At 44.2% G+C, this 26323-nt stretch overlaps 2 protein-coding genes across 2 annotated transcripts; one reads left to right on the top strand and one right to left on the bottom strand.

Moving 5' to 3' along the window:
• Positions 1–121: 121 nt before the first annotated feature.
• On the top strand, positions 122–7544 carry CIMIP4 (ciliary microtubule inner protein 4). The gene is made up of 6 exons (XM_065829394.2): positions 122–675; positions 3623–3698; positions 4266–4894; positions 5399–5546; positions 6787–6897; positions 7107–7544. The coding sequence occupies exons 1-6, from the start codon at positions 658–660 to the stop codon at positions 7190–7192; spliced, it is 1068 nt and encodes a 355-aa protein (XP_065685466.1). The 5' UTR covers positions 122–657; the 3' UTR covers positions 7193–7544.
• Positions 7545–11535: 3991 nt separating this feature from the next.
• On the bottom strand, positions 11536–25756 carry LOC136110746 (cytokine receptor common subunit beta-like). Its single transcript, XM_065854364.2, has 12 exons — positions 25669–25756; positions 22887–23010; positions 20971–21137; positions 20231–20379; positions 19590–19761; positions 19098–19493; positions 18105–18250; positions 17827–18001; positions 16653–16743; positions 16308–16377; positions 13917–14014; positions 11536–12402 (listed from the first exon to the last, which is right to left on the bottom strand). The coding sequence occupies exons 1-12, from the start codon at positions 25754–25756 to the stop codon at positions 11550–11552; spliced, it is 2529 nt and encodes an 842-aa protein (XP_065710436.1). The 3' UTR covers positions 11536–11549.
• Between the last annotated feature and the right edge of the window lie 567 nt (positions 25757–26323).

Consider the following 26323-nt stretch of genomic DNA (forward strand, 5'->3'; position numbering starts at 1 on the left):
TGGAATATTTCTAATTCTTCCTTGTTACCTGTGACCTACTTATGCGGGACGGGAAAAGCAGCTTTGCAACATGGAGAGTTGCACTCTTCCCTGTAGACTTGCAGAGATTTTGGTGGCCTGGTGAAAGCAGAATGGATGAAAAGTCTGGGACTAAGATACAACACTGGGTGCTGGACACAGGAGGGTCAAGCTGTGGTTCTGTCACTGGCTCAATGGCAGATATTTTGCCAGCTCCCCATCTCACCTTTCTGAAGTAGAAAACTGGAGCACCTTCCCATTTATCTCTGATGGGCGTTAATGAGCTCATGGGAAGCATTTGGAGGTGCTAGAAGATCCAGTTCTGCTGGATTATTGCGACTGTGTTACAAAAGTCTCCAAGAAATCCTGTGTATGTGATGAGAGCTTCTGGGCACAGGAGTTTCATGAGACATGAGCCTTTTACTCTTCCATGCCTGTTTTTTTCAATCAGCCAGGATGACCCCCATCTCTACCATGTTTCTTCTAGTTCCCGTAGAGACCACAGCTCACAAATAGAGGGAGGGTTGTTCCCTAGCAACCATCTCTCCTGTTCAGCCTTCATCCCACCTCCATACCTGGACTGGACTTCAGCAGGACCTGCCTGCTTGTACGAATCACTGTGGCACCACACCAGGGATCATGGACCAAGTGACAGAGGTAGTTATGGAAGAGGTTTTGTCGCTTATTAAACCCTGGAGCTTTTTGTTTTAAAAAAAAATTTAAAAGATAAAAGATCTGGTGTCATTTTGACACCCATGCAGCTTCTCAGGTCTGGGGAGTCACTGAAATCTCATATTTTGGAGGCTCAACCAGATGTGGAAGGCCCATGAGACCTTTCTCGTGGCTGGTGAGAAAGGCATACCAATTCCTACACCTGGCTGAGGAGGTTAATTCTCTGCCTGGGAAGGACAGCTTGCTTCTTTCCTCCATAGCTGCATGTCAGGAAACTCAGAGTGCTAGGCTATGCTAAACATACATTTTTGAGGTTTTTTGTGTTTTTTTTTTTTTCATTTCAAAAGAAATTATACACAGTTTAATAATTTCTAGCTCTTTGATCAAGTTACGTCTTTTCTGGTGTGTCATCTCTCACAGAACTGCCAGTCTTGTCCTGCCCAGAGGTATGAGTGAGGGGGAGAAGCTACTCAGGTTCATGGGTTGGAAAACAGTACACACAGTACTTAAGGTCCACAAACAAAAGGCTTTTATTTTACAGCTCGGCCCAAATGGTATATGGTTTGGTAGCAGAAGGATTTATGTTATTGTAGGTTCAACTGGTAAACATAAAAAGTTTGTGGCAAATGCGGGACTGTAAATTTTACATTACTATGTTACTTATTTAAAAAAAAAAAAAAAAGAAAGAAAAAAAAGTAGAAATATGGGAAAGAAAAGAGGGAGAAAGATTTCACCATCTTTTTGGTTCCTCTTTATGTGTGATGGAGTTTTCAGTCTCGGATCCAGTGATGTGCAGCATCCTCCAGTGTCTTGTTCAGTTCATGTAGTGAGACTGGCGGGTAGAGTGGTTCTCAGGACGGTGGGTGGGTGCCACCAGTACTTGCACAAGGTGGGGCCTTTATAGCCCTCTGGGTTGCCCCCACTTGTGTAATTTTTAGTCTTTTGTGGAGGTGTTATTGCATAAGATAGAAAAGTCAGGAGGGGGGTGATTGCGAAAGATTGACAAACCTCGGGCCATCTTGAAGGGTCTCAGCTTTTCCCTAAGTGCCATGCTGGACATATCAGAAGGTGTATCAGCCAGCCGGCCTGGTCTGTGGCTCCTTAGCTTGTCATTGATATGTAAATCATAATTCACCTTATACTGAATGTACCATCTCCTGTGGCTGGATGAGCTGGTTTTGCCACAATGTTTGAGCCATTACCCTTATCAGTCTCTGACACTGCCTTAGCGAAGAAATAACTAGACATAGTTGTGTGGTTTCTTTTATCCAGAAGGATGGTAAAATGGCCTTCAAGTCCTTCTTGGCATTGATATGCAGGAGTCTCAGAGTGGTGTTTTGACTTTGGACCTTCAGGCTCAGAAGTAAAATGAACAATAAACAGTAACAGTAACATTATACACAGTTACAAACTAGAAAGTAGAAACAGTTGCAGGATTCAGTGTACTTTTGTCCTGGAGGAACTGAGGAAATGAAAGTTACCAGTGAACAGGATTTGGGAAATGAACACATTGCCTCATTACACAGAAATCCTGCTTTTTTGGAAGAAATGTGAGAGGAGAATTTTCTACAACAGCAGGCTGGAAAGTTCGTTCTGCTGAACGTAGTAATAATAACAGACGGACATGTTTTTGTTTTAAGTAGGAGGAGACAATTAACACAGTTTATTTAGCAACACAGATTCCTGTACTTTGGTCATGTGTACATGTTCGGCTTTTCTTTAAAAAGAATGAAAAATCATGCAGAGAAGACACAGATCACGCCTTGTGAGCCACAACTAGTTTCCTCTCTTCATCTCTTGTGGCCCTGTTCTTTTTGTGGGAGAGGTTCTGTCTCTTAACACATTTGCAGAGCACACAGCAGTGACTCCTGGAGTCTGATTAATAGAGTAACTTCAGCATCAAGATCCCAACGTTGTACCAGACATGCTGCTGTGAAGTGGTACAATGTAAAATACAAACTGCTGGTTCAGGTCACCCCTGGTGAGTTAACTTCAAAGCAGTGGGCTTCCGGCCCCATGAGCAATCGTGTCTTACTTCCAAGAATTAGCCTCCAGAGCAGAAGGTAAGCATCTTATGTCATGCCATGAGCTAATTTGACGAATGCAAACATATATCCCTACCTGATCCAGATCCCATGTGTACCTTTGCTGGTGCCAGCAGGCTCACAATTACCATATTCACCACTGTGGGCCATGGCTTCAGTTGTCACCTGTCACAGGTCCTGCTGGACTGAGGAACACAGACCATCAGCAGGAGACAACTGAGGATTACATAGACATTCCCTCTGCAGGAAAGACTTGAGCTTCCTCCTAGTGCAGGAGGCAGGTTGCACAGGCTGAGTGTTGGATCAATCACATCAGCAGGACTAGCACAGCAAAACAGGATAGTCTGTGCCAGAATCAGGGAAGAAACTGTGTCTCCAGCTGGTTTCTCTTCCTTTGCCTAGACAGCATTGCACAGGCATTTTCTGTTTATCAACTCCTCTCCCAATTTTTTCTGGCCTTTCTGGCACCAAAGGAAGGAACTGTTGTAATTGCACAGCACATGACAGATCTGACATCTCATAAGTGCTTCAAAATAAAAAATTACATTTTCACTGAGGTATTTTTCCATTTTGGCTTGTGTCTGCACCACTGCCTGTGAAAACTCTTGCAGCTTGGTATTCCTTAGAGGCACTGGTTGACCGTGTTGTAGGCTGGCTGGCCCATGTGAGCTGTTAATGTGAAATCCTGTAGGACTTCTATGCTTTTTAAAGAGCATCGTGGGTTGTAGGACCAACCAAGCAGGCAGGCAGGGATAGCTCAATCTTTATCTGGGGAGGTGTATAATACATTTGTGTGAGAATAACCTATATAATCTAAAGATGAGCAGGGCCACCATCCCTTTATTTCCTGTGTTTGAGCCTGACGCAGCCTTTGTTTCTCTTCCAAGGAGGTGCTAGAAGTTCCACCTTCCCGTGCACCTGACGTGGCAAAAAGTGATTCTGTGCTGACCAACAGTACTTCAGGTAAGCGAGATGGCAGACAAGGTGTCCCTCCTTCAGATCTTGCTTTGCAGCGCAGTTTGTGAAGCTGTGTGTCATTCCCTCTGTCCCTTCATGCAGGTACCTCTGTGAGTGAAAACTACTTGGAGAGGGATCCCATGTGCTTAAAATCTCCCCGCCCCAAGTCCAGTGGAGGACTTGTTTTACTACCTCCCTGCACAAGCACAATAAGGCACTGACATGCTGTAAACTCATTGAGTAAACTCAATGAGCCACAGAAACAATAACTGCTTGTTCATGAGAATGAATCACGGGTTGGAAGGGGCCCTACACATAAGAAAATACAGACCTTTGCTTTTACTTCTATGCTTCTGTGCATGTTCATCTCACGAGAGCATTTAAGACTCCTCAGAAACATTCACCTAGTTCAGCAAGAAGGTTGTTGGTTTTTTCTTTCCCTCTGAGACCTTTAATGTCTCTGTTGTCTGACAATGACACAATGACATGTCCAGTTGTTTCCAGCTCCATTTACAGTACCAGCTATTATCAAAACAGTATCAAATTCATTGAGCTGTTATTTTTGTCTTTAAGTGAAACCCGAGGAAGTGAAAAAGGAGCTTCTTCCAAAAGGCTTACGTCCCAGCAGACAGAGAACATCCCAAAAGAGCTCCAGCAGAGCCTCCTGGAAGATCCCCAAGGACCCAGTGGCTCAAGGAAGAGCAAAGAATTCCACTTCTATTAAATCCCAGGCATCTCCTTCTGCAAAATGTGTTCAGACTGAAAATGAGAGCAAAGAGAGTTTCCAGGCTAAAACTCCCCCCACACAGGGTCTTCATTCAAGAAGCCTTGAAGAGGAAAGAGAAGATACTTCTGCCACCAAAGACCCCGTAGTGGTGCAGAAGCCAATACCGAGCAGCAGCACTTCTCATCTGTCTGCAATATCCAAGCAGACGGAGGCAGAAGACATCAAATCCACCTCAAATACCGAAGAAATAGTAGCAGGCCAGCAGCAAACACTGAGGTCTAGAGGACATGGATCTTCCCAGAAGACTGTCAAGGCCAGCTACAAAAAAGCCAAGGGGACCTGCATCAGATTAAGTTCCAAAGAGTCCTTAGAGTCATCAGAGTCAGATATGAAAGAAGAATGGAAGCAACTTCTGGAGAAGAGAAACAGCAAAGATAAATTTGCCAATGCAGATGAACTTACTAGCGACGAAGAGGTATTGGAGGAAGCCATATCATGTATCCTTTGTGGCAGGTTGAAGGCTGTTTTTATGGTGTAGCAGGGGGCTGAGTGGGTGGGATATCAGCAGTATATTAGCAGTTTCTAGAAGACATGCAGAAGGATTTGGGCTTCACACTATGGAGCAGTGACACATTCTACAGCCTTTCCCATGTCTTTTTAAATTTTGTTTTTCCATCCATCTTTCATTTATAAGGTTCCTGTAGCCAGTCCCATCTGAGCAAGGCAAAACAGTGCGGTGCTAAGACCCAGACTGGGGCCCAAAACCATCATCCCATTCTAATTCTCCGCCTTTTTACCAGTCCTAGTTGTCCCATGCAATTACAATGCCTACAGAAGCTGCTGAGAGAGGCTCGAGGACAGAGCCAGGTCCCAGGGACAAGTCATAGCTGAAAGACCTATGCAGCGGTGGAGATGCCAGGAGTTTGCTGCATTTAGGGAACATGGACTGACAGTGGTTCCTTGTTATTTGTGTTTTCAGGAACGGCGAGCTCTGTGCGTGGCAGCATTAATCATGGGACAGAAAAGACTCAGCGACCGTACTGAAATGCTGAAAGACCCCTTGAACTGTACACCTTTTGCTGATTACAACCAGCTGGGTTTTAACCTGAGGTCAAATATCTTCCAAGGTGAGGGACCATACATACCTATGCCTGACCTTCAAGCTGATTCCATCATCACTTTGCCTGGGCTCCGGGCAGCCATACTGCTTTGGGTAGAGATCTGACTGTAGGTGATCCTCACTTTCCCCTCTTATTCCTTCTGTCCACATTCACTGCTTTTCCAAGCTGTGGTGCTTGAGGAAATGAAAGCTAGAGCCCCCTTTCTATGTATTCTATCGCTTTCTTTCCTTTCACTCTTCTTTTCCCGAGATGTGAAAAGCGCAGGTGTATCTTCACCCCTGTCCTCCATGTTCAGAGCTGTCCAAATCAACATCATTTGCTATTCAATGTTCCCTGTCATCTCCAGTCTCAACTTACCTCTGGTTCCAATACCAACATTATTTCTCTTCAACACCTTTAGAGATGTGGGGCTCTCAGATGTTTTGCCCAAACCTCTGTTTCCATGGTCCCCAGGGATCCTTCCATCTAAACAAACATTGGGAACTACACTTCCATTCCATTATCGTTACCACCATATCCAAGAAACTCTGAAATAATTTTCTCTGACTCTAGTTTCTCATGTACCAGAATAAAACAGATTCATTTTCCTTATACAGTATGTTCCATGACAAGACCTTGCTGGGTATTGAAGACTGCATTGTCCTGGGTTTATGCAGTCACTCAGAAAGGAAGGACATCTTTCCCCAGGGAAGCCAAAATAGTTATTATCAAGGATAAGGTACAATAAAAAGAAGGGTGAAGAGGAAAGGTTGAGGGATTAAAATAAAGCCCCCTCAAATGGCTAAAAGTCAAGAGGGGATAAAAAGAGAAGTCACAGTTGAGAATTATTTGTAAGTATCATGGCAGAAAAAGGAGCTCAAGAAGGTCTGAAGTGGTAAGATGGTACTTTCTGTGGAACTGTGCTGCTGAGTAGGAAGTTACTCACATGAATGAGGGGATTGAATGGGGACAAGTGGGCATTTGAATGAAGAAAGGGCACTTGGATACAAATAAAGATGGTAACTTGTGGCACCCTCTGTGTGTGTCTCATACTTGAGGATGAAAGGCAGATAAATTGGCAAACACGAGCTCCCTCCTGATGATGATGAAGCTGTTATTCAGCACCTAGCCACACACCTGACCAAAGGTACTGCAGTCAACACATGCCTTTAGCCCCTGAAACTGCTGATGTTGTTCCCCTGCTTCAATTCCAGGACCACAGTAGGGTGGTTTCTGCGTACAGTTCTTTATTTGCTCTTTCTTGCAGGTGGCCCACTGGAGAGCCGAAGCTTGATGAAAGATTCTTACACCCCTGAAATAATTCAGAAGGCAATCAGGGATCCTAAGAATTGGCATGGAAGGAGGACCGATGAGCTAGGTATGGCTTCTGCCAGGAAAAGTGCATTGCTGGATTCCTGAGATGGGTGCTGCTTCTGCCAGTGACAATGGATGGTTTTGGGCAAATGTGCAGGGGGGCTAGAAATTGGCATTTTCACAAGAGAGGAGCTCTACAGCAAGAAAAATCCTTGAGAGATAATAGCATTAGAAGGGAAGCTGTGACTGAACTGTGATTTGCCTTCTTTACAGGGAAATGGCATCAGAAAAATGCCCTAAATCTTAAACTACAGAAAGCACTGGAGGACAAATATGGGAAGAAAAAAGAGAAGCCTTAGAAGATGAAGGCTGAGGTTTGGAGTACATTCGGCGAGTGATCTTTTTCCTCAGCCGTCTAATAAACCTTCACATAAAGCACAAGCTCATTACTTGCTAGTTGTCAACAACATATTTGTTGCTGGTGCTCTCTTCCCCTCTTAATTAGGATGCACTTGGGGAGAAGAATGAAAGATAAATCTGAATATTAATACAAAAAAATAATCACTTTGTTGGTCACTGGTTAGGTGGTCTTGATTAGTGTGTGAAACACACACCTTTGCAGAGGGATGTGGGGGTGACCAGCAATCCAGAGAGAAGTACAGAAGATGCACTGGGAATGAACTGGAGCCACCCAAGGACCTGAATGCTGCTTACCTCTCCCCACCCTGCAGGCTGTAAAACTGCCACACAGGGAAGCTTCAGAGCTGTGTGTACGTGGCAGCTGGACACACCAAGCAAAGACTCAGCTCCCTGTTGATGCTTCTGAGGTGAATTTGGACTCTCTGCCAGCAACATACCAAAGGGTGTCCACTCAATAACCTGGGCACAACTTCATACGATTGGCACCAGGTGCCTATGTGGGATAGGAAAGAAGGGCTCTCTGCCCACCACTCTGGTTTTGTTGTATTATCTGCCACTTGGAGGATTTCAGGGAAAACTCTTACCCTGTCAGGGAGCAGCATTGGCATGCAAAAACAGAAACTCACCTGAGGAGACATTGGGGTATTCACTATAGCCCACACAATTTGCAGGCCAAGCCAATGCAAAAGGTTTATCCCCCCTAAAGGAAACATGAAATCTGCAAGAACCCCCAGAACTTTTCCAACCTGCAAATCACCCCACTATGTGAATGGACACTTAGAGAAGCTCTCATAAGCCATAGTCATCCCTGTCAGCTTTTTCCTTAACTCAAAGATAAACGTCTCTCAGCGAGAAGCATGTGCATTCACCATACAGTCTACATAATCTGAAGTTCAGAGGGTATATCTGGACGATAACCAAGGACCACCCAAAGGCTTGAATGATGCAGGACATGCAGGGTCTTCAGGGCTTCCTGATTTGTTTTTCTCACAGTATTTAATGGCCCCTTTTCCAGGATCCTGCCTTCCAGCTTTCAAGCGTAGCAGTTTGATGCAGCAATCACCAAGTACGTGTCTGGGAATAGCAATGCCCTGATCTTTCCCATCTGTTCCCAAGCTTTCACCATGTTAAAAGGCTGATGCTTTGCTCCCTAATATGAACCATTTTGGGGCAGAATTAGGACTGTTACTTCTCCCTTCACTAGTGGTGTATTAGATAACGATATGCTGACTTCATGAAAGTAGTGAAGGAGGTTAAAATGTAACTAATGATAATCAAATGATAATCATTTTCCATCAACAATAATTAACCATTTGGAACTTAGATGTTTCCAGGCACATGTCCAAGTCTTTCAAATTAGGGAGACAGGCCAAATGGCAGCTTGTAGAAACCTCCCTGTGGGTTTTCCTTGTGCATCAGCACCACGTGGCTCCTGTCAGAGCATACACCAGCTGAACAGTGCAGCTCTGTAGAACACCCTGTTCTCTGTGTTGCATACAGCACCGATGACCAGCGTGACTCCAGGTACATAACAAATGCTGTCCTCTGAGACTGCAGTAATCCCTAATCCAGAAAACACGGAGCTGAACAGAAGTCTACTGATGCTGTTTGGCGTATTGGAAGCAGGCAGTTCAGGGCACAGTTAGCTAATGCACAAAACGTAACATGTGGGCTGAATCAGCACATAGACTTACAGATGTATTTCTCATAGACATAAGAATTAAAGAGACATTAGGGCAGGCAGACTCCAGGACAGGAGTTTGGTGCCAGATGAACATATGTGTGGCAATCCCCCTTCATCTTCTTTGTTTTACCAAATGTTACAGCTCAGTCAGGGCAAGCACTTTCTGATGGGTGACACACTGCACAGATAACTGAGATGGCTTTTCATGAGGCAGTGCAGCCACTGGGAGCAATCAATACCTGCAGTCTCTGAGTGCTGGGCAGACTAATTTAGCCAGAACCTTGGCAAGGATCATTACCCCGTATGGCACTCTGTGTTGACCGGAGTGCTTTGAGTATCCAAACATATGTATTTATCGCCAGTTTTGGATCTCCAAGTAGCATGTCAGATGCAGTTAGACAAGAACAGGGCTGAAATAAGTGCTCACATCCCCAAAATCTCCCTTCTAGCCATCCCTCTGCTCTCAGCAGTTCATTCCTTCTTGCTTGTTTGTGCTGGTGCTGGCACACCTGCCCACAATCTGAACTGATTGAACTTGATAAACCAGCAGAAAATTAATACAGAAGAAAAAAACCAAAGTTAACAAGTTAACAAATTAAATCTTCTAAGCAAAGGACATTGTTGCAGGTGAGGCAATGAGAATGATGGGGTATGTAAATGTTGAGGAAGAGTAATGGAAAGGGAGTGGAGAGGGAAATGGCCTTTCACTGCAGTGAGAAATTAGTTGGTCTCTATATTTTCTCACTGAACTCAGCACTTGAAAACATGGGCAGCCTGTACTTCAGTGATTTTGCAACGTCTGATCATTGGGTGGCAGCTCTGAGCCAATCTTTCTATCTGGCAGGGCAGAACTTGGAGAAAAAAAACACGGGTTATCTGGTGTAGAAAAACCTTCACCAATACAGCTATTTAAGAACTGTTTCAGTCATCTATGAACAGTCAATGCATTTGAAATACAGATAATCATACTACAGCAATTTGAGGTAGAAGAGACCAAGTACATCTAAGCTTCTGCAGCTTTTTCCTCATACCTTCTATTATTTCTTGTAGTAAAGGGTATTTCCCAGTTTAGGCTTATGAATCCCTGAAGTTGAGGCACAGACCATTCTGCAGGGTATCACTTTTAATATTTCCTCTTCTCCAGCCAATCTCTTTTCATCTATTCCCCTGACTTCTGCCTATCTCATGCTATGCTGAATGATTCCAACCTTTGGTATTTCCACTGCAAATGACTTTGAAAGGCTTATTAAAGAAACTGTAACAGCTGTAAGAACAGGAGATGACAATCACTGCAAGAACTCTTACCAGTGTCTTCAGCCTGCTCTTAAATTCAATCCTTTATTCTATAAAGCTTGCATTGAAAAAAAAAAAAAAAAGAATTTGCAGCTACATCTATCTGGAGGTAAGCCCAGTATTCCTAAAAGAATGGAGTAGTTACTGCTGATCCTGCCCATAATGGGATAAAAGAGAAATCCAGTGCTGCTTGAAGTGGCTAGAGATGACAGCAGAGAGGGAACAACTGAACTGACTTCAGTGAATTCCACTCTTTGGCACTGTGGTTGAAATACAATTGTGTCTTAAGTTTAAAGGTATTTAAAACATCCACCAAGAGAGAATGGTGGTTTGAGGGCTAGGAATTACCTGTGGTGTTCCCCTTGGTAGTGGTAGAGCAAAGAAGCCATGGAGCAAGCGAGAAAAAAAAAAGAGGAAATATAATAATAATAGTTTTTAAAAAAAGGTGTTTCCTCAGGGTTCTCTTTGAGTTTTGTTTGTCACAGACTCCCCTTTGAGGATCTGAAATGTTGAGGGGGGAACGTGGGACTGCGGACAGAACCAAGGCTTCATGGGTTGAAGCTGCTAAGAGCAGTGACCCAGTATCAGAGGTGGGATCACTGCACTTGGCAACAGTAAGCGAGATCTAGAAGCAACATCTCCTCATGGACAATGGACTCTCTCAGATCTGGGCAAAACAGGGGAATGGGCCACATTACCAAGCAGCTCTCAGGCTGTACTGCTGATTTTAGTAAACAGGCCTACCAGTGTTTATGCTGAGCTGCAAAACTGATTATCCAGACCTATTATATACCCAAGCAAAATAATTTTGTTTTCCTATAACCTGAGAGGCTTGAGCAGAAATTGATTACCTACTTTTAGAAAGAAGCCCTGGCTAAATGTCTGCTTCCCCTGCCAATTGCACCTACCAGAGGAATGTGAAGCAAGCCTATCTAAAGCAGGTACATAGCAATAATGTTGCAGAGCAGTTTTTACCCCTTCTTAAATACGTTACCACAGAGGTGCTACCAACATCGCTGATGGGCTCAGCTTCAGGCAGTGGCAGGTCCATCTTGGAGCTGGCTGGAACTTTGTTGGACATGTGGGAAGCTTCTAACATCATGTGAGAGCCACCCCTGTAGCTTCCCTGCTGTCAAAAACTCTACTTGTAAACCAAATACACTTGGGAATCTTTCTGACTTGTCTCCACCTTCTTACTGGGTTTCAGGTTAGGGACAGAGTAGCAACTGCCCATAGTGGAAGAAAACTTTTATGGTGCTGGTAGGATTAAATTTATCTATGTTGTTCTCAAACACAGGCTCTTTGGGAACCTTGCCTTTTCAAGGAATATGTAAGGACATTTTTGTGGGTTCTGAAGGTCCATGGATACCTGAAGAGTCTTTGAACACATCCAGGTGCAATTCAGGAGAAGAGGTTGGTTCTTGACCTGAAACTGGGACCATGACACCAGTTTTCCCAGGTGAAAACTCAGGGCAAGAGTGGTCACTGGGGAGCTGGAGCTCCTGTGAGACACCAGGTGACTCCCCTGCAGTGACAAGTGGCAGATGGGTTGAGTCGCTGGCTGATGGCAGTAACAGGCTCTCTGTGGTGATGTACTCCAAGGGGCAGTGCTGAGGAGATGTGATACAGCTAAGAGCTTTTGGAGATTTCTGCTCTTCTGTTCTCATGTTTGTGTCTTGCCCACAAGCTGGTGGGGCCAATGGGACTTCTTTCTGATCACTCAGGTGCTGCATTGTTTCTTTCTGATCTGGGAAGGGCTGTGAAGGACCTGCTCCTTGCTGTTCTTGCCCCTGTGGAGCGTGGGGACAGTCCTCCTTTGGGAGGGTCACATACTGAAGGGAAAGTGATTTCTCACGGAGTCCTGCTAGGTTCACTTGCAGGGTCTGATGCATATCAGGCTGGGAGGACATCATTGAGCTGTACAAGTATGGACCATTGAAAGCAAAGCAAGTCTGGGAAACAATACTTGCATGAGCAGCACTCCTGTGCCTGGCAAACTGGCAGGATGGACCAGCAGTCTGATTCAATGGCCAGATGAGCGCGAACGATGAAAATGAGGTTTTATGTGGCACTCCAGAATTCCAACAGGAGTTTTGTGGAGCCAGTGTATCATGGAAAGTCTGCACTGTCTTTGCCTCAGCTCCATGGAACTCTGCCGGGCTCTTAGTCATCCTGTTCAAGTGAAAAAACACAGGATTTTTAGCTGCTATTGACAGCTTTCTAATTGACAACTCTTTAAGGTGGTAACTGCATATGAACAAGAGGTGCTCTAAGTGGGTACACTATCTTCCAGGAAATGAAAAGGAACCTTTGGCCACATCTCTTGTACCTTACTTAGAAGATGCAAGCCTCATCCTTTTCTGTGCCACAGCAAGAGATCAACTGTCTAGTGCCAACTTTTCTCAGTGCCAAGCACAAATCAGCTTTTGGGAAAACAGAGACAGGGACCATTCCTTGGCCCTCTGGTAAAATGGCATAGACTGGCTGTGTCCACACTGCATGGCCATGGCATCTTCTGGGCCTCCTGCCACTGCAGTCTAAAACACAGCTAAGGTTTTGTGTCTGTTTCTTTCGGTTCAAAGTGCACGACATAGTGTGACCGCTGTGTTACAGGTGTATTCGTAGTGTGAAACAGGATGTGTGTTGCCCAGCCTGGGTGCACACCCTGCTAGAATACTGTTGAAGAACACTGGACACAGCCTAACCTGGTACAGTCATGTTCATGCTGCCCACTGGAAACGGTTGCTACCCTGTGCTATCTCCCAGACTGTGCCAGGGTGTCATCTTGGAGAGCACTAGTTGGCACAAGCCAAACCATGGCAGGGAGAGTGCTGACAACAAAGCAGGGCAAGCAGTTACAAGGCAGTGCTTGATACTACATCTTGGCCCTGATTTATTTAGCAGTTCAGACTCAGGCAGTATGACTGCTAACATCAGCATTTATGCAGCTCTCAAGCTTTCAGTAATATTTTGCAGTTACTTCTTCAATATAAAGGGCGTCTGTCTCTTACAAGCACTGAATGTGAAGCTGGACAAGGGGATAAGACAGAGATTTCAAAGAAGTAACAAACATAATCCATTTTTCCTTCACATGGCTTACAAAAGTATATATTAAAAAGACCTGACACTCTCTCCTAGAAGGCAGACAATTATAATGAAACCCAAGAGTCAGTTTAATTTGTGTCAACCTCCCTGACTGCTCTGCAACCCAGGATAGCTGCACACTGGCCAGGACCACTGCAGCCCTTCTTTGTTCATATTCCACTTTCAAGTTCAGACTTTCCTTCAAGGAGCAGAAAATATGTCAGTTCTAGAGGATGATGAGGTAAGGGAATACATGTGTTTTCATGGGAGGGAATTTGTGGTCAGGTGGGCTGGGAGGAATTCAACCAACCAGATTTCCACCCTGTTAAGTGGTTATTCAAACCTACTTCCAAAGGAAACACAGAGGGAGAAAGGAGGTAGTTTTTATCCTTGGACTTCCAGCCAAGAAAGTCAAGGTCTGCAGCCACAGCAATTACAGTTTCTGTAGATGATTGGAAGGTGTGCACAGACTTAGGAGATATACAGGCGAAAATGCTTTGTCCTCCCCATGGCAATGGTGATATCCATGCACAGCCTGCTCTTACTCCATGGTTAATAAGGACCCTTTCAAGAAAGGAAGAAGGAATGAGCTGCTTACATACCCATCCAGCACTTGAAGGCAGTTAATCTGCTCCAGCTCCTCAGAAGTGTTCTGTCTATGTAAGCCAACCTGGCTGGCTGGACATTGGCTGACAGCTTTCTGAAGAGAAACAATGAAGATTGTAAGACTTCTAAGAAAAGGGACGTCATGTTAAGGCCAGAAAGAGCTGGGAGCCATGGACACAAGAATGCTAGCAGCACATTTGTGATAGTGCAAGAACGAGCTTCCAGGCATTCACATTTACCAGTTTATCAGCCTATGTTTTAGAAGTAATCTTTTCTAAATAACTTTTGTTCCAACAACCTTGATGTTCTCATTTTTAGGGCTGTGCTGTTTCCTCTCCTAAACACAGCAGTAACATTGCTACAGGCAATCTGTAATAGATTGATGCAGGTTTAAAAAACTGCCAGTCTGAGTGTATTCCTGGCACCTTCATACCACTTTGATTTTTTCTAACATCTATCAGCTTTCCCCTCCTTCATCCTCACCCCAATCTGCAGATCTTGTCATGTTTCATCCTTCATTATCCAGTCAGAAGAAGCTGAGCTTGATTTCTCTTCAGTCTTCCAGTCACAATGGATGGTAATGTGGAAACAATCCCACGGCTGTGGCTACAAAGTAATGTCCTGTCCTCCAGAAAACTATCCTTTCTCTTCTACATTGCCTATCCCTGACCTACCTTAACGCAGCGTAGGAGTCAGGGGCTACTGCAGTTCCCACCACAAGAAACTTCAAAGTTGCTGTTTTGTGGAATGCCCGCTCTGATTCAGCAGCATATGAGGACATTCTGGGCAACATTGCAGCTGTAGAGCATATTGGGTAGCAACACTACTGTGATGCATTTTAAAGTGGTGGATAACTTTGTAATAGTGTTGATTACTGTGTGTGGACAGAAAAATAAATTGATGATGTCTGTTGACAGCCAAATGAATCAGAACAAATGAATGATATGCAAGGGAGATTTATCAGAGCCTGCAAAACATGCAGATACATGTCATGTAGAGCAGCCTGGTGTAACACACTTCCCCTGAATCAGCTACTGACTAGATGCATGCCTGAGAGATGTTGCTTGCTGAATGAATGAGGGGCTGAGAAATACCAGTTGCCAAATGAACATTTAGCTGAGGACCATGACAGCCCACCATGCTCAGCACCTTCAAGAACAATGCTAAGATCAGGCACTCCACTTAAGGTGAAAATATAAATTGGGGCAAAAGGACTTTCAAGGTAAAGGGTGAAGCTGACAAAGGAGAGAGGGGTGAAAAGCTAAAAGTGTTGCAATTGGATAAGTAACTTCTAAGTTAATCTTTGTAAAGGCCACTCTTCCCTGGAGTTGTGCATCACTTGCTTGCACTGCAGGGAGCCAGAGATGAGGTGGAAGTCATTTAGCTTAAGTAGGAGATAAAACATAGTGGCAAAAATAGCATGAGCTCTCTGTCTGTAGAATGGAGATTAGCAGCATTGCCTTAAGGAGATAGAGACGTTACAGATGTGAGATCAAATACAAATCAAATGGTTCCAGGGGAGAATTGCAGAGAGATAAGGCTGTGGAATTACAATAGTGAGAAAACGAAACATGAAAGAGTCAGCTCCAGGAAGGAACCTAGCCACTCTTTTCATAAAACTCCAAGTATGGCCCACGCAGTGCCTCGTGTTGATATGCACCTACTGGGTAACAATTGGTTTGGATCACAAGATCTGCATGGCCCTTGTAGATGAAATCAGGAAATGGGTGAGGGAGAGGGCTGGAGTAAAAAATAAGCCACTTACATTTTAAAATGCCTTTAAAGATACGACTGTGTAAACTACAAATTTCCTTTTCTTTGCCCTCTCCTCTCCTGCATAAAAGAAGATGTCCATATCTGGGAACTATAGTATGTAGTAGGAAATATATATCTCACAATATAAAGTCAACCTCCAGCAATTGCAGAAGAGTATACAGGGAGGTAAAGATGCAAAGACTACAGAAATCAGCACTAAAGAGAGTCAGGCAACATCCTGACCAGTAACAGAGAAAGGTCAAGAGCATCTAGGGGCAATGGGTTTCATGTATGAGGAGTCTGGGAGGCATTCTAGAGGAAAGGGATGGCAAACCTGACCAGATGTGTCAGGCAAAAGTTTGTTCTCTTTTTCAACTCTTAGGTCCTGTATACTAAGGTAGGAAAACAGACAGAAGACCAAAGTCTGTAGTGAAGGGTTTCATGAGGCTCAGCCAGGATCCATAATCCTCCTAGACAGAACGGCAGTTTGTCCAGTGGTAGTCCAGACCATGAGCTGGCATCTCTCCCTCAACCAGACATCCCAATACACTCCTCCCTTCTCTCTATTCAACCCGGAAAACTCCATGTTGTATTTCTGCAGAAGCACCCTGCAAGGTACCGTGTCCTCTTACCCCCAGGTAGCTCTGGATCAGGAGACTCTTGCTGGGGTTTGGAATCTTTTCCTCCCACATTTGCTTCTTCCTGAAACAACAATACAGAATTTTCAAGATTCACTTCTCAATGTGGCTGCAACCAGACAAGACTGCACCCCATACGCTGCACTGCTCTGCAGTGTGAGGCACCACCAAGGCCCTGGCACACCACCACCCGACTCGCAAACATGCATAGCGCTGTCCATCACACACTACAGCTCATCTCCACAAAGACCAACCTCTCATGGGGACAAGAAGTGCCTAGGACTTTATGCCACACAAATGGCCAAAACCCTCCTAAATCTGCTCACAATGCAAACCTACCTGAGGAAATACCTGTAGCTGCAATAAGCAATGATTAGCAAAGTGATGATGAGAACTGGGAGCATCACTGGGAGAACCACTGGTGGCAGGACTGAAACAGAGGAAAGAGAAATAAGAAACCACCTGCAGAGTGGCTGCTTCCCACAATGTGTTTTTCACTCTGGTCACATGCAAGCAGATGAGGGCAATGCAGGTGGTCAAGGGACAGGATTATGAGGCCTTCAAATTGTTGTGACACCCACCGGGGTGTAAGAGACTAAAAGTGGCCTGAACAGCTTCCTGACCAAACAAGTTGTTTCCTGTACTGATTCTTTCTGGTTTTTTGGTTGGTTGTTTGGTTGGTTTTTGTTTGTTTGTTTGTTTTTGTTTGGTTGGTTGGTTGTTTTTTTACTGGCAACAGAGTAAAGAAATGATGCTAATAAAAAGATGGTTAGGTACCTCACTCCACCATGAATAACACACATCTTCAGGCATCTGAGCTCTGCCTTAGTCTGTACAGTTCTGAAGAGATGGTGATTTCAGGGATTTTCTAAGAAAGAGCTTCATCTGCTGGTGGCCACAGCTGATCATCAACAAGATTCCAAGTTCTTCCTGAGTACACTCAACGGAATTGCCTAAGCCACTGTCTTACCACTACACGCTTCCTCAGGACAAATCATGCAAGATCACATTACTTTGGTCAGAAGACCACATGATAGCAGACATTCTGCCCCTAAGTCCAGAAACAGCAAACACACATAAAAGCTTGATCTCCAGTAGACTCTACGGTGTGTTTTACACCACCCTATAGTCACTGTGCAAATTTAAAAGTCTGATGGATTATATTGTGTCTTCTTGCAGTCTCAGGCTCTTCAGTCACCGAGAGCACAATGCACTACCGGCATTAGGAAACAAGGATGATCTTTGGGACAGGATTTTTGCTTGATTCTTCATGTGGAAGCCATTATGGTTGGTTGCACACACCTTGTGAAGGGACAGAGGGAAGAAGTTTGAAGTCATTTCTGCTCAGCTCCCTCATTAGCATTGCTGCTGTACTGCAAGGATGCAGACAGGACAACTACATTGTGAAGTGACCCCAACTAGCTCATGGCTGAGAGAATGTATTTTTCTATAGAGGCACTTGAACCATTAACAGCCCACAAAACCTTATAGAAGTAGCCTACATGAGCAGTACCATTTTCAGTCTTCCAGGTGAACTCCTCACTCCATTCACTCCAAGGTCCCTCATAATCCACAGGCGTATTCACCCTTGCACGCATTTTCCCCCTATATTCTGTAGATGATGCCAACATCTTCGTGTTGAAGATGAAAGGAGGTTCATCGTTGCTGATATTTAACGTCTGGAGAGTCTGGAGAGAAGACAGAAGCACAAATGACAGAGATGAGAGGAACTGTCTTACCCATTTGGCCAACAAAGAGAAATCCAGGACTCCTGCACTTTCTAAGGCTCACCTTCTCATATTGGTTGTTTTTCCAGTATTTGACTTCATATCTCTGTTTTATGAAGCCATATCCCAAAGTGTGTTTTATCCACCTCAGTTCATACTCTTGGTTCTCTGTCACTGTTACGGACACATTGGTAGGTGGCATCACCTTAACTGGAACACACAAGAATGTCTCAGACTGTTCATCAACACACTGGTCCAGCACTTCCTTTCACCACTGTGACTATTAATAGTTTGCAGAGATTGAGAACAATGTTGTTTTATGCAATGGAAGAAGTCTCAGCTTTTTAACATTTATTAAATTCCCACATCTTCATTTTCTTGTCAAAAACAATAAAGGAATAGAGACATGAAATAACAGAAAATCCATACCCATTAATATTGACAGCACTCCCTGTGTACAGAAAAGCAGGAAAGCAATATTTGAAATATCTGTACTGGTACTTTCAGTCACTGCAGGAGCTCTCCCGGTGTTAGTCTGTGACAAGTTGTACCTCCAGATACATGCAGGCAGATATGATTCACCTGGCACACCTCACTCAGCAGATGAGTCCTGACCCACCCAGTGCTCCAGCAGCCACTGCACAACCTCACAATGTGTCACTGGCTTCTTGAGAAATCATATAGTGACACGCTCCCCACAATCCCTGTCACCACAGCTCCCTGAAACCTGTGGCACCCATGAAGGTCAATCATAGAGAAGTCATCAGGGTGACAGTCACTCACCAGGAAGCTCTGGGTCACAACCAGAATTTCTACAAAGCAGCATCCACTGCTGCCACCTTCCTCAGAGTAGCAAATGCCACTGAGGATCTCCACACCTACAAACCACTTCTCCCAGACCTCTGACCTGAGACAATGTCCTGTTACTTTCTGCATACATCCAAGTCTCTTCCTCTTCCCACCCACTTTTCCTCAGCATCACTGCCCTCTATCACATTTGCGCAGTCAGGTGTCTCCAGGAAACAACCAGGAGAAACAAGACAACACAGCAACTCACTGTTCTTGTAGGCTTCAATCAGCTTCACTTCTTTCTTGGCCCGGACAGACACATGGTACTGGCTCTGACTGCTGGAGTTGCTGACAGGGATCTCACAGCTCTGGACCACATATGGGACATGGGGCAAAGACTTCTCCTGCACAGGAGAACACTCCTCTTCCCTGAGAGAAGAAAAAGAGGTTGAGCAGAGATCAGGGGGAATGAAACAGAGCAGAAAGTCCATGGGAGAGTCACAGGCATGCTGCCATGGACAGAGAACGCACGCTGATGCTGGAGTGGCCCTGAAGAACAAGCCAAAGACGACAGAGGTGATGATCGCTTTCTTCACTTCCCACCTGCATGTCAGACGATCTGCACCATTGAAGAGGCAGTGAAAGTTCCTGGGCTGAAGGCCACCTTCAGAGAAGATGAGAGTGAGCTAAGTCACAGGAAAGGTCTGGCATCCCAGCCAGAGTTTCTACCCCTGCACATCCCTGCTCTGTCCCACGCTACCTTCAGGGGTCTCCCATGACACCTCTGTGCTCCACTCACTGAACTGCCCAGAAAAGCCACTGGATCGCCCCGGTCTGGCTCGCACACGGGCGACATAGCTGCTCCCTGGGACAAGGTCCTTGCAGCTGAGGTGGCAACGTGTGGTGTTGGAGAGCAAAAGTGAGGCAGCTTTCTGTTGTTGGGGTAAAGGAGGGAGAATAGAAGGGAGGCATTTGGGGAGTTAGGGATATGCATACTTAAAAAATCTAAAAAAAAAAAAAAATAGTGTCTCCTCCTGGAAGGGGAGGCAGCTTCAAATGTAATTTGCCATTTTCCCACATGAACCCACAGGCTCCTGTTTGAACATGCTTTAATTCCATTTGGGAGGGATTCAGGGCAAAATCAATTCCAACTCAAAATCAAATGCAGGGCGCTTTTTTTTTTTTTTAGTGAGGGACGGATCTTTACATTTAAACCAGGACAGATGGTATTTCACTGGGCAAATAGAGCCCCTTCCTCCTGACCTGAAACAATATGTGTTGCATCTCCTCACAGTGCCTGAGAAGGGGAAGGTCATTCATTTGCTCAGCTTGTTCCACAAGCTCCCAGCCGGCCTCAAGGGTGCAACCCATACCAGGGCAGCCCAGCTCCTCCGCTCTTACCTCCCAGGACTCCCAGTCCCGCTTGTAAGTGACTTCGTGCTCCAGGGCGTTGCCCAGCCCTTGGCTTCCATCAGCTGCTTTCCAGGTCAGCAAGAAGTCTCCTGATGTCATCAAGCTGACTGAGAGGTTTTGAGGTGGGAGGGTCTGAACTGGAAGGTGAAGGTACAACCAATGAGAGGAGGTAGTGAGGACAGGGATGTGAAGAGAGGAAGCAAATGCCTTGCGGATGTTCTCTGAATGGCAGAATCTGGATATTTAACAATTTTCTTGGATTGCTACAAATAGTCCATGATTGTTGTTCACTGTAAAGTGCGAACTCTACAAGACCTGGGAAATGTATTCGTTATCAGAAGAGGAAAGTTGAGAGAGTGGTGCCATTTTGCTGTTTTATAGTAACTTTATGAAATAATATACCACAGTGCATGTAGAGCATGGTGCTGAAACAGAAGGCTTTTTTGATATCTTCCGCCAGTCCCAATTAAGACACTGGTTAGCTGCCAGGACTGGTTAGCTGCCCCCATTTCTTTCCATTGTAGTCACTGAAGACTGACTATTTTGCATACCCCAAATAAATGTGCAGGTAGTAATGTGGCCTTGTAGCCGTTTAACTAAAATTTTTCTTACATTTCAGGTTAAGGGCTGACCTAAGGGGGTTTTTTAGGATTAGATATTCAATACGTTACTCTGAAAAACTCTTAAATATTCAAGAATAGAGACAAGACTCAGTGGTTTATCTTTACCATTCTGAAACAAGTAGACATTTAGCTCTGCCTCCAATGTCAGGTCAAATTCAAAGTTGTAGTTTTCTTCATCACATGCATGGATGTCACAGACCCAATGCAGTGTGAAGTTCTGGCAGTCAGCATGGTTTTCACCTTTGTGGGACCTGCAGGTCACTTCTTTGTTCCTGGTTATACAGAGAGAAAAAAAAGGAAAGAAAAAAAAAAAAAGCATGACTGTCTGAATAGGATGCCACTAAGTGGCCCAAATTGTGGTGTTTGAAACCTTCCTCACATTCTATTTTATTCTGTTTCTATATCAATGTCTATCACTGAATTATGGTGGCAGACTGCTGTAGTTCATAAAGTGACAAAAATAAATTCTCTAATAGCAAGCACATCTGCTTTATTGTCTCCTCCTTTCTTCCAAGGGAGATGCATTCACAATAACTGTTTCGGGTTGGTAGGTGTCTGTGCCCTGAGCACAAACTCTTTCACCGCCCTCCCAATAAAGGGTTTGGCTTCCCCTGCTCAAGGCTGTCTAAGCTGCAATTAGCCTGAGTGCCTCCCCACCTTCACTCAGAATCTACTTTTGATTTCAAGCCCTTGTGTTTGGTCTTTACCTGGGCTGTGAGGCAGCCGTGTCTGTGCCTGGTGATACACATTGCTGCTTGTGACCAGAGGAATTGACTTCCTAGCTTGACCTGAAGCTTGGATGCTGGATAGGGACCTCCTTTGGGGATCTGGACTGATGGCTGATCCTAGCTATTCTCACTGCTCTGCTTTTCTTGTTACTGTGGGATTATGCCAGTATCAATGACGTTAATGCCTCACTGTCACTGCCTACTCATAGTTCACCTTCCCTTAGCCAGCAAAACTTGCTGTTTCTGTAACAGTAGGGTTGGCAGTTGACATGTGTACATATGTATGTTATGCTAGGTTAGACACTAGAGAAGTTAAAAAAGGTAAGCCATAGAAAAGCAGCCAGCAGTTGGGACAGAAGTTTTGTGAGGACTGGGGTTCTGCAGTCCTATAAAAAACAAAAACAAACAAACAAACAAAAAAATCCATGCAGACTGTGGAGTCCTTTGTGCCACAGAAACACTTTCGTATTTTGTAGACTTCGGTCCACAGCAATACTGTAGAGACTGTAAAGAGCACCTTTTCCATTGATTTCAACAGCTGTCAGGTGAAATAGTGAATGAATCCTAGAGCTCTTTCTCAAAAATAAAAACCAAAATAACTTCTTCCTATTCCAATCTCTCTGCTGTTTACTCCTCCACTTCCTGCTTCTACTATTATTCTTTTTCCCCTTCCCCTCTCTTCTGTCTTCTCTTGCATTATTTTTTTGCTCCTTCTTCTCCCCCATACTCTCAAGCTTGACTGTTCTCTATTTTTTCTTGAAAGGAAGCAGAAGGAGCAAAAAGATAATGCAAGACATAGCCTAGTATCTCTGAGAGGAAACCAAGTAAGTCAAACAAACATGTACAACTTCTGTTTTTCTCCCAGTTTCTTTTGCAGAGATTATTTCAACATAGCCATTGCTCTTGCTGGCATAAGGAAGAAGAAGCCTTCTTTGCCATTCTGATAAGTTATTATCACCACTGCATCTAGTGCGACACATCCCACTCCACTCAGGCGCAACAATTAACATGGCTTGGCATATTTTGTGCATGTGCTCTCACAGCAAAAGCAGGGGAGACTGAATGAAAACATAATGAAAAAACCTGATTAGTATTAATATTCTCTTCTTCCTGTTCTTTTTCATCCTGTAGAGATCCAGCTTTCTCCCAAGCCTGGACATAACACTGGTGTCTGCAAGCTGGGTACTGTTCTGACTGCAAGCCCAGTCCACTGTCCTTTTGCCCAGCTCCACCTCTTAGGTTCAGTAGCCGAGCCCCTGTAGACCCTTCACAGAACACCAGTCAGGCACTTACTTTTCACAGCCGTGGTTCAGAGTCACATTCAGGAGCTGATGAGCCTCCGAACACTCCATCCAAGTGCAAGTTGTAAGAGACACATAGTCATTATAACACTGTAGGGTATGCATTGGGATGCTCACTGAAAAAAAGGAAACAATAAGAAGAGAGATGGGGCTAAAGGAGGTAGTAAGAAATGGTAAAATGAACACAAGGTCTGCTACTGTGCTGGAGAAGGCAGAGACAACAAAGCGAGGACCTGGGTGATGAGACCTCCTGGGAATATCCCCTGTTGCTCAGCTCATACTGTGTGGATTTCACAAATAAAATTTGGTCCTTCATGGGAAAGCCTGAAGGTAAGAAGTCTCCAACAGCAGCTGCTGCTCTTAGAGTAGGCTGGACTGTCATTAAGTTGCCATTTATTAGAATTTTACTGTGAGTCTTCGGACAGAGAAATACTCATCTTTTTTACTCTGTTTGTAAATCAGAATGGTCATGCAAGAAAATTAGGATTCTGGTCTACAACCTGTGAAGAAAAGCTGGAGTTGTTTTGTAATAGGTAAAATTAATTTTCAAGAAATATTCTAATTCAAAAGATAAGTCCAAAGGGTTAAGCTTAGTGTTTTTAAGCTTCACTGGGCTTCATGTCTTTGAAGAAAAAGGGCCTCATTACGCTGGCTAAAACCTCAAACTACATCTTCCCCTTTTCGTTCCCTGCACCTGGACAGGAATCACAGCCATTCTGATACAATGAACTACGATCTAAGACTTCAGATGGAATGTCTTTTTCTCTTCCCAAACTGCAGAGGCCTGATGCTCCATGAAATTCCAATGCAGATGGAAAGCTGGTCAAGCAAGTGTGAATATAACACAGCCTAAAAGAACAGCTCTCCCTGATAAGAAGCCTGTTTTCTCTTATGAATGATGTTTTGACATTCCCAGTAGGAGGAAATGAGAGTACCAAGACCAACTGGGCAATCCTGAATGGGGATTTATTTAGCTGACCACTCACATCAACATCAGTGTCTCAGTATCAGCATGATTTTGAGTCCTGGTAAACCTCTGCATAGTTTTGTAATAAACAAGGGTCCAAGTTGAATGGGAGGATGTCCAGGACCAAAGTAGTGTAGTGTTGACCTTTGTACTCCTTAACAAAAAAAGGAATCTGGGACGCACTTATAAAAACAACTTCTAAGTACATGTTTATAGATTTCAAAAATCCAAACAAAACCAATCTGCTGTTCTTCTAGCAGTCCAGGGATATCTCAGTAGAAAGGTGGTAAGTGCAGGATATGAGTGAGTGATTTATTGTTTAAGGAAAAAACAAAACAAAACAAAACAAAACAAAACAAACAAACAAACAAAAAAAACCCACAGATGCCTCATTAAGCAGGACATTCAGTTTTGCCTTTGTGGGTTATTGTCATGGTGGTGAATACATTCATGTGCCCACCAAATAAGCCCACTCGCCTTAGCAAGAGTTATGCCTCTAAGACGTCAAATGCAAAAGTGAGAGATACCCGCTCTGATTAGCTCCAATGACATTTAAGTCACAGAAAGAAGAAAGCTTCCTGGTAAGAAAAACATAGTTTAAAAATCCAGCAGCTGAAAAATTTGTGTCACTCTATCAGCAATGAGCATACCTCACAGGTGGATTTACAGAGAACCTTTTTCTTTGTGAAAAGCTCTGTGCAAGGAAGAGCTGTGTCTGTGTTGAGGAAAGGTCACTGTTAACATCGGAAAATGAATGTGCCTTTCCCTGAGAATTCAAACTCCAACAACAGGCACTGGAGTTGTCCCTTCTATGACGGGAACTACAGACCGAGGGTCAGCTTGGTTGAGAGCTCTTTTTTTTTCAGAAACAGCAGATCAGAAATGACGAGGAATGATTCTGCATTCCCACCAGGCCTAGGGCAGCTGATGCCTAATCATGCAAGAAACAACAGTGCCCAAGCCAAGTCACTTTCACATCCAAAAAGTGAAATATGCTTTAAAGACAAGATTGTTTTAGTCATCATAGGGCTAATGCTTGAGACATCACGGAGTTCATGACATTCAGTACTGCGAATCACATTAGGCAAGGGAGCATGATCTTCCCAAGTAGCAGACACATGTCTGTCTCTGGAAAGACAGGTGTGCAATGGGTATATTTTTCAGTACCTTTTACTTCAATACCTTTTATTCAATACCTCAGAGCCTCCAACACATAAGTAATTACTAAATTCCTCACTTGCACAGGTGCTGTGCCTCTGCTCTGCCAGCTGTGTTATCAACCAGCTTTCAGCTCCCTCTCTCTTAGGAAGCAGCCAGCTCTCTAAAGAAAAGGGAGCTATAACTTGAAGGCAGGACATGTCAATAGATATAATGAAGAGACAGCTATTGTTGAGGAAAAAAAGGTAAGTTGGGGAAAAAAAAGTTTTGCTATAAACCAAAGCAATATCTAACAATGGGACGGGTGAAGTCACTGCTCATACTGGTAATAGTCAGGCATACTCAGATATGAAACTTAATGGCTAGTCAATTCAAGTAAAAATACTAACAGACCTTGAACATTGTCTAGCTCATGAAGTTTGGGGTCTTGCTAAAATACCATTCGCAAGTATCCATTGACATACATCTGGAGTGTTTTGCATAACCCTGGTAACTACCTACGTGTACACTCACCAAATCCCCTGCTATTTCTGTCACCAAGATGAAAGCAGAAAATAACGGGAGGATGGAGAAATATCAGGCTAAATAAAAAGAAACTATAGTAGAAAAGAAAGGAGGAAAACATAGAGGTGAAGAGTCAGACATTCACCTTGAGTAGTTCCAACCCCCAAAACCAAGCATGGAGCCAGAAGAAGACTGATGAGCTCTCTCATCTTTCCACATCCGCACACAAACATCACTTTATGTCAGGCAACAAGTTCCTGCATCACTGGCTGGTTTTCTTCGAATGCATGTGGAACATGCACAACAGCCACCGGCCTTCCTTCTTTGGCACTAGTTGTACCTGAAAGCAAAACTCATGTGGTTATTTTGGAGAGTCTTGGGCCTTCTGCTGGCCCCAAACCACCTCTTCCATCAACACTCACATGATCTCTCAGAATAGCTTCATATTAAGATAATTTATTTATTGGGAAAGCTTTTTGCCTCTTCCCCAGGGGACAAGGACAAAGCTTGCTGTTTGGAACTAATGTTAGGATTTTCCACCTCCTTCCTTCACCTCAAGAGTAAGTAATAACCCCTAAGTTATGAGAAGGAATTAATTATCCATGTCAGTTTACCCATCCGATCCAAACAAAGCACATCCTGCTGTTCCATTGAATCATGAACCTGTCCAAAAATAAACACCTCCTTGCCTCTCTTACCACTCCTACTCACAAAAATGTACTTCTGGCAAACTGAGAGATCCAGTCCTTCCATTTCTTCACTTTCTAACCTGTTTCATGGGGCTTTTAAGTCCTTGTTTG

Source organism: Patagioenas fasciata, chromosome 1, assembly GCF_037038585.1.
Source record: "Patagioenas fasciata isolate bPatFas1 chromosome 1, bPatFas1.hap1, whole genome shotgun sequence".
In the NCBI taxonomy this organism is placed as follows: Eukaryota; Metazoa; Chordata; class Aves; order Columbiformes; family Columbidae; genus Patagioenas; species Patagioenas fasciata.

Coding starts and splice junctions, on each gene's coding strand:
- LOC136110746 (XM_065854364.2), bottom strand. CDS start 25,756: ATGTTTGTGTGCGGATGTGGAAAGATGAGAGAGCTCATCAGTCTTCTT. Junction 18,002..18,104: donor AAAACAACCAATATGAGAAG/GTGAGCCTTAGA, acceptor TCTTCTCTCCAG/ACTCTCCAGACGTTAAATAT. Junction 12,403..13,916: donor TGCCTTCAAGTGCTGGATGG/GTATGTAAGCAG, acceptor TCACTTGAACAG/GATGACTAAGAGCCCGGCAG.
- CIMIP4 (XM_065829394.2), top strand. Junction 3,699..4,265: donor GCTGACCAACAGTACTTCAG/GTAAGCGAGATG, acceptor TTTGTCTTTAAG/TGAAACCCGAGGAAGTGAAA. Junction 5,547..6,786: donor GAGGTCAAATATCTTCCAAG/GTGAGGGACCAT, acceptor TCTTTCTTGCAG/GTGGCCCACTGGAGAGCCGA.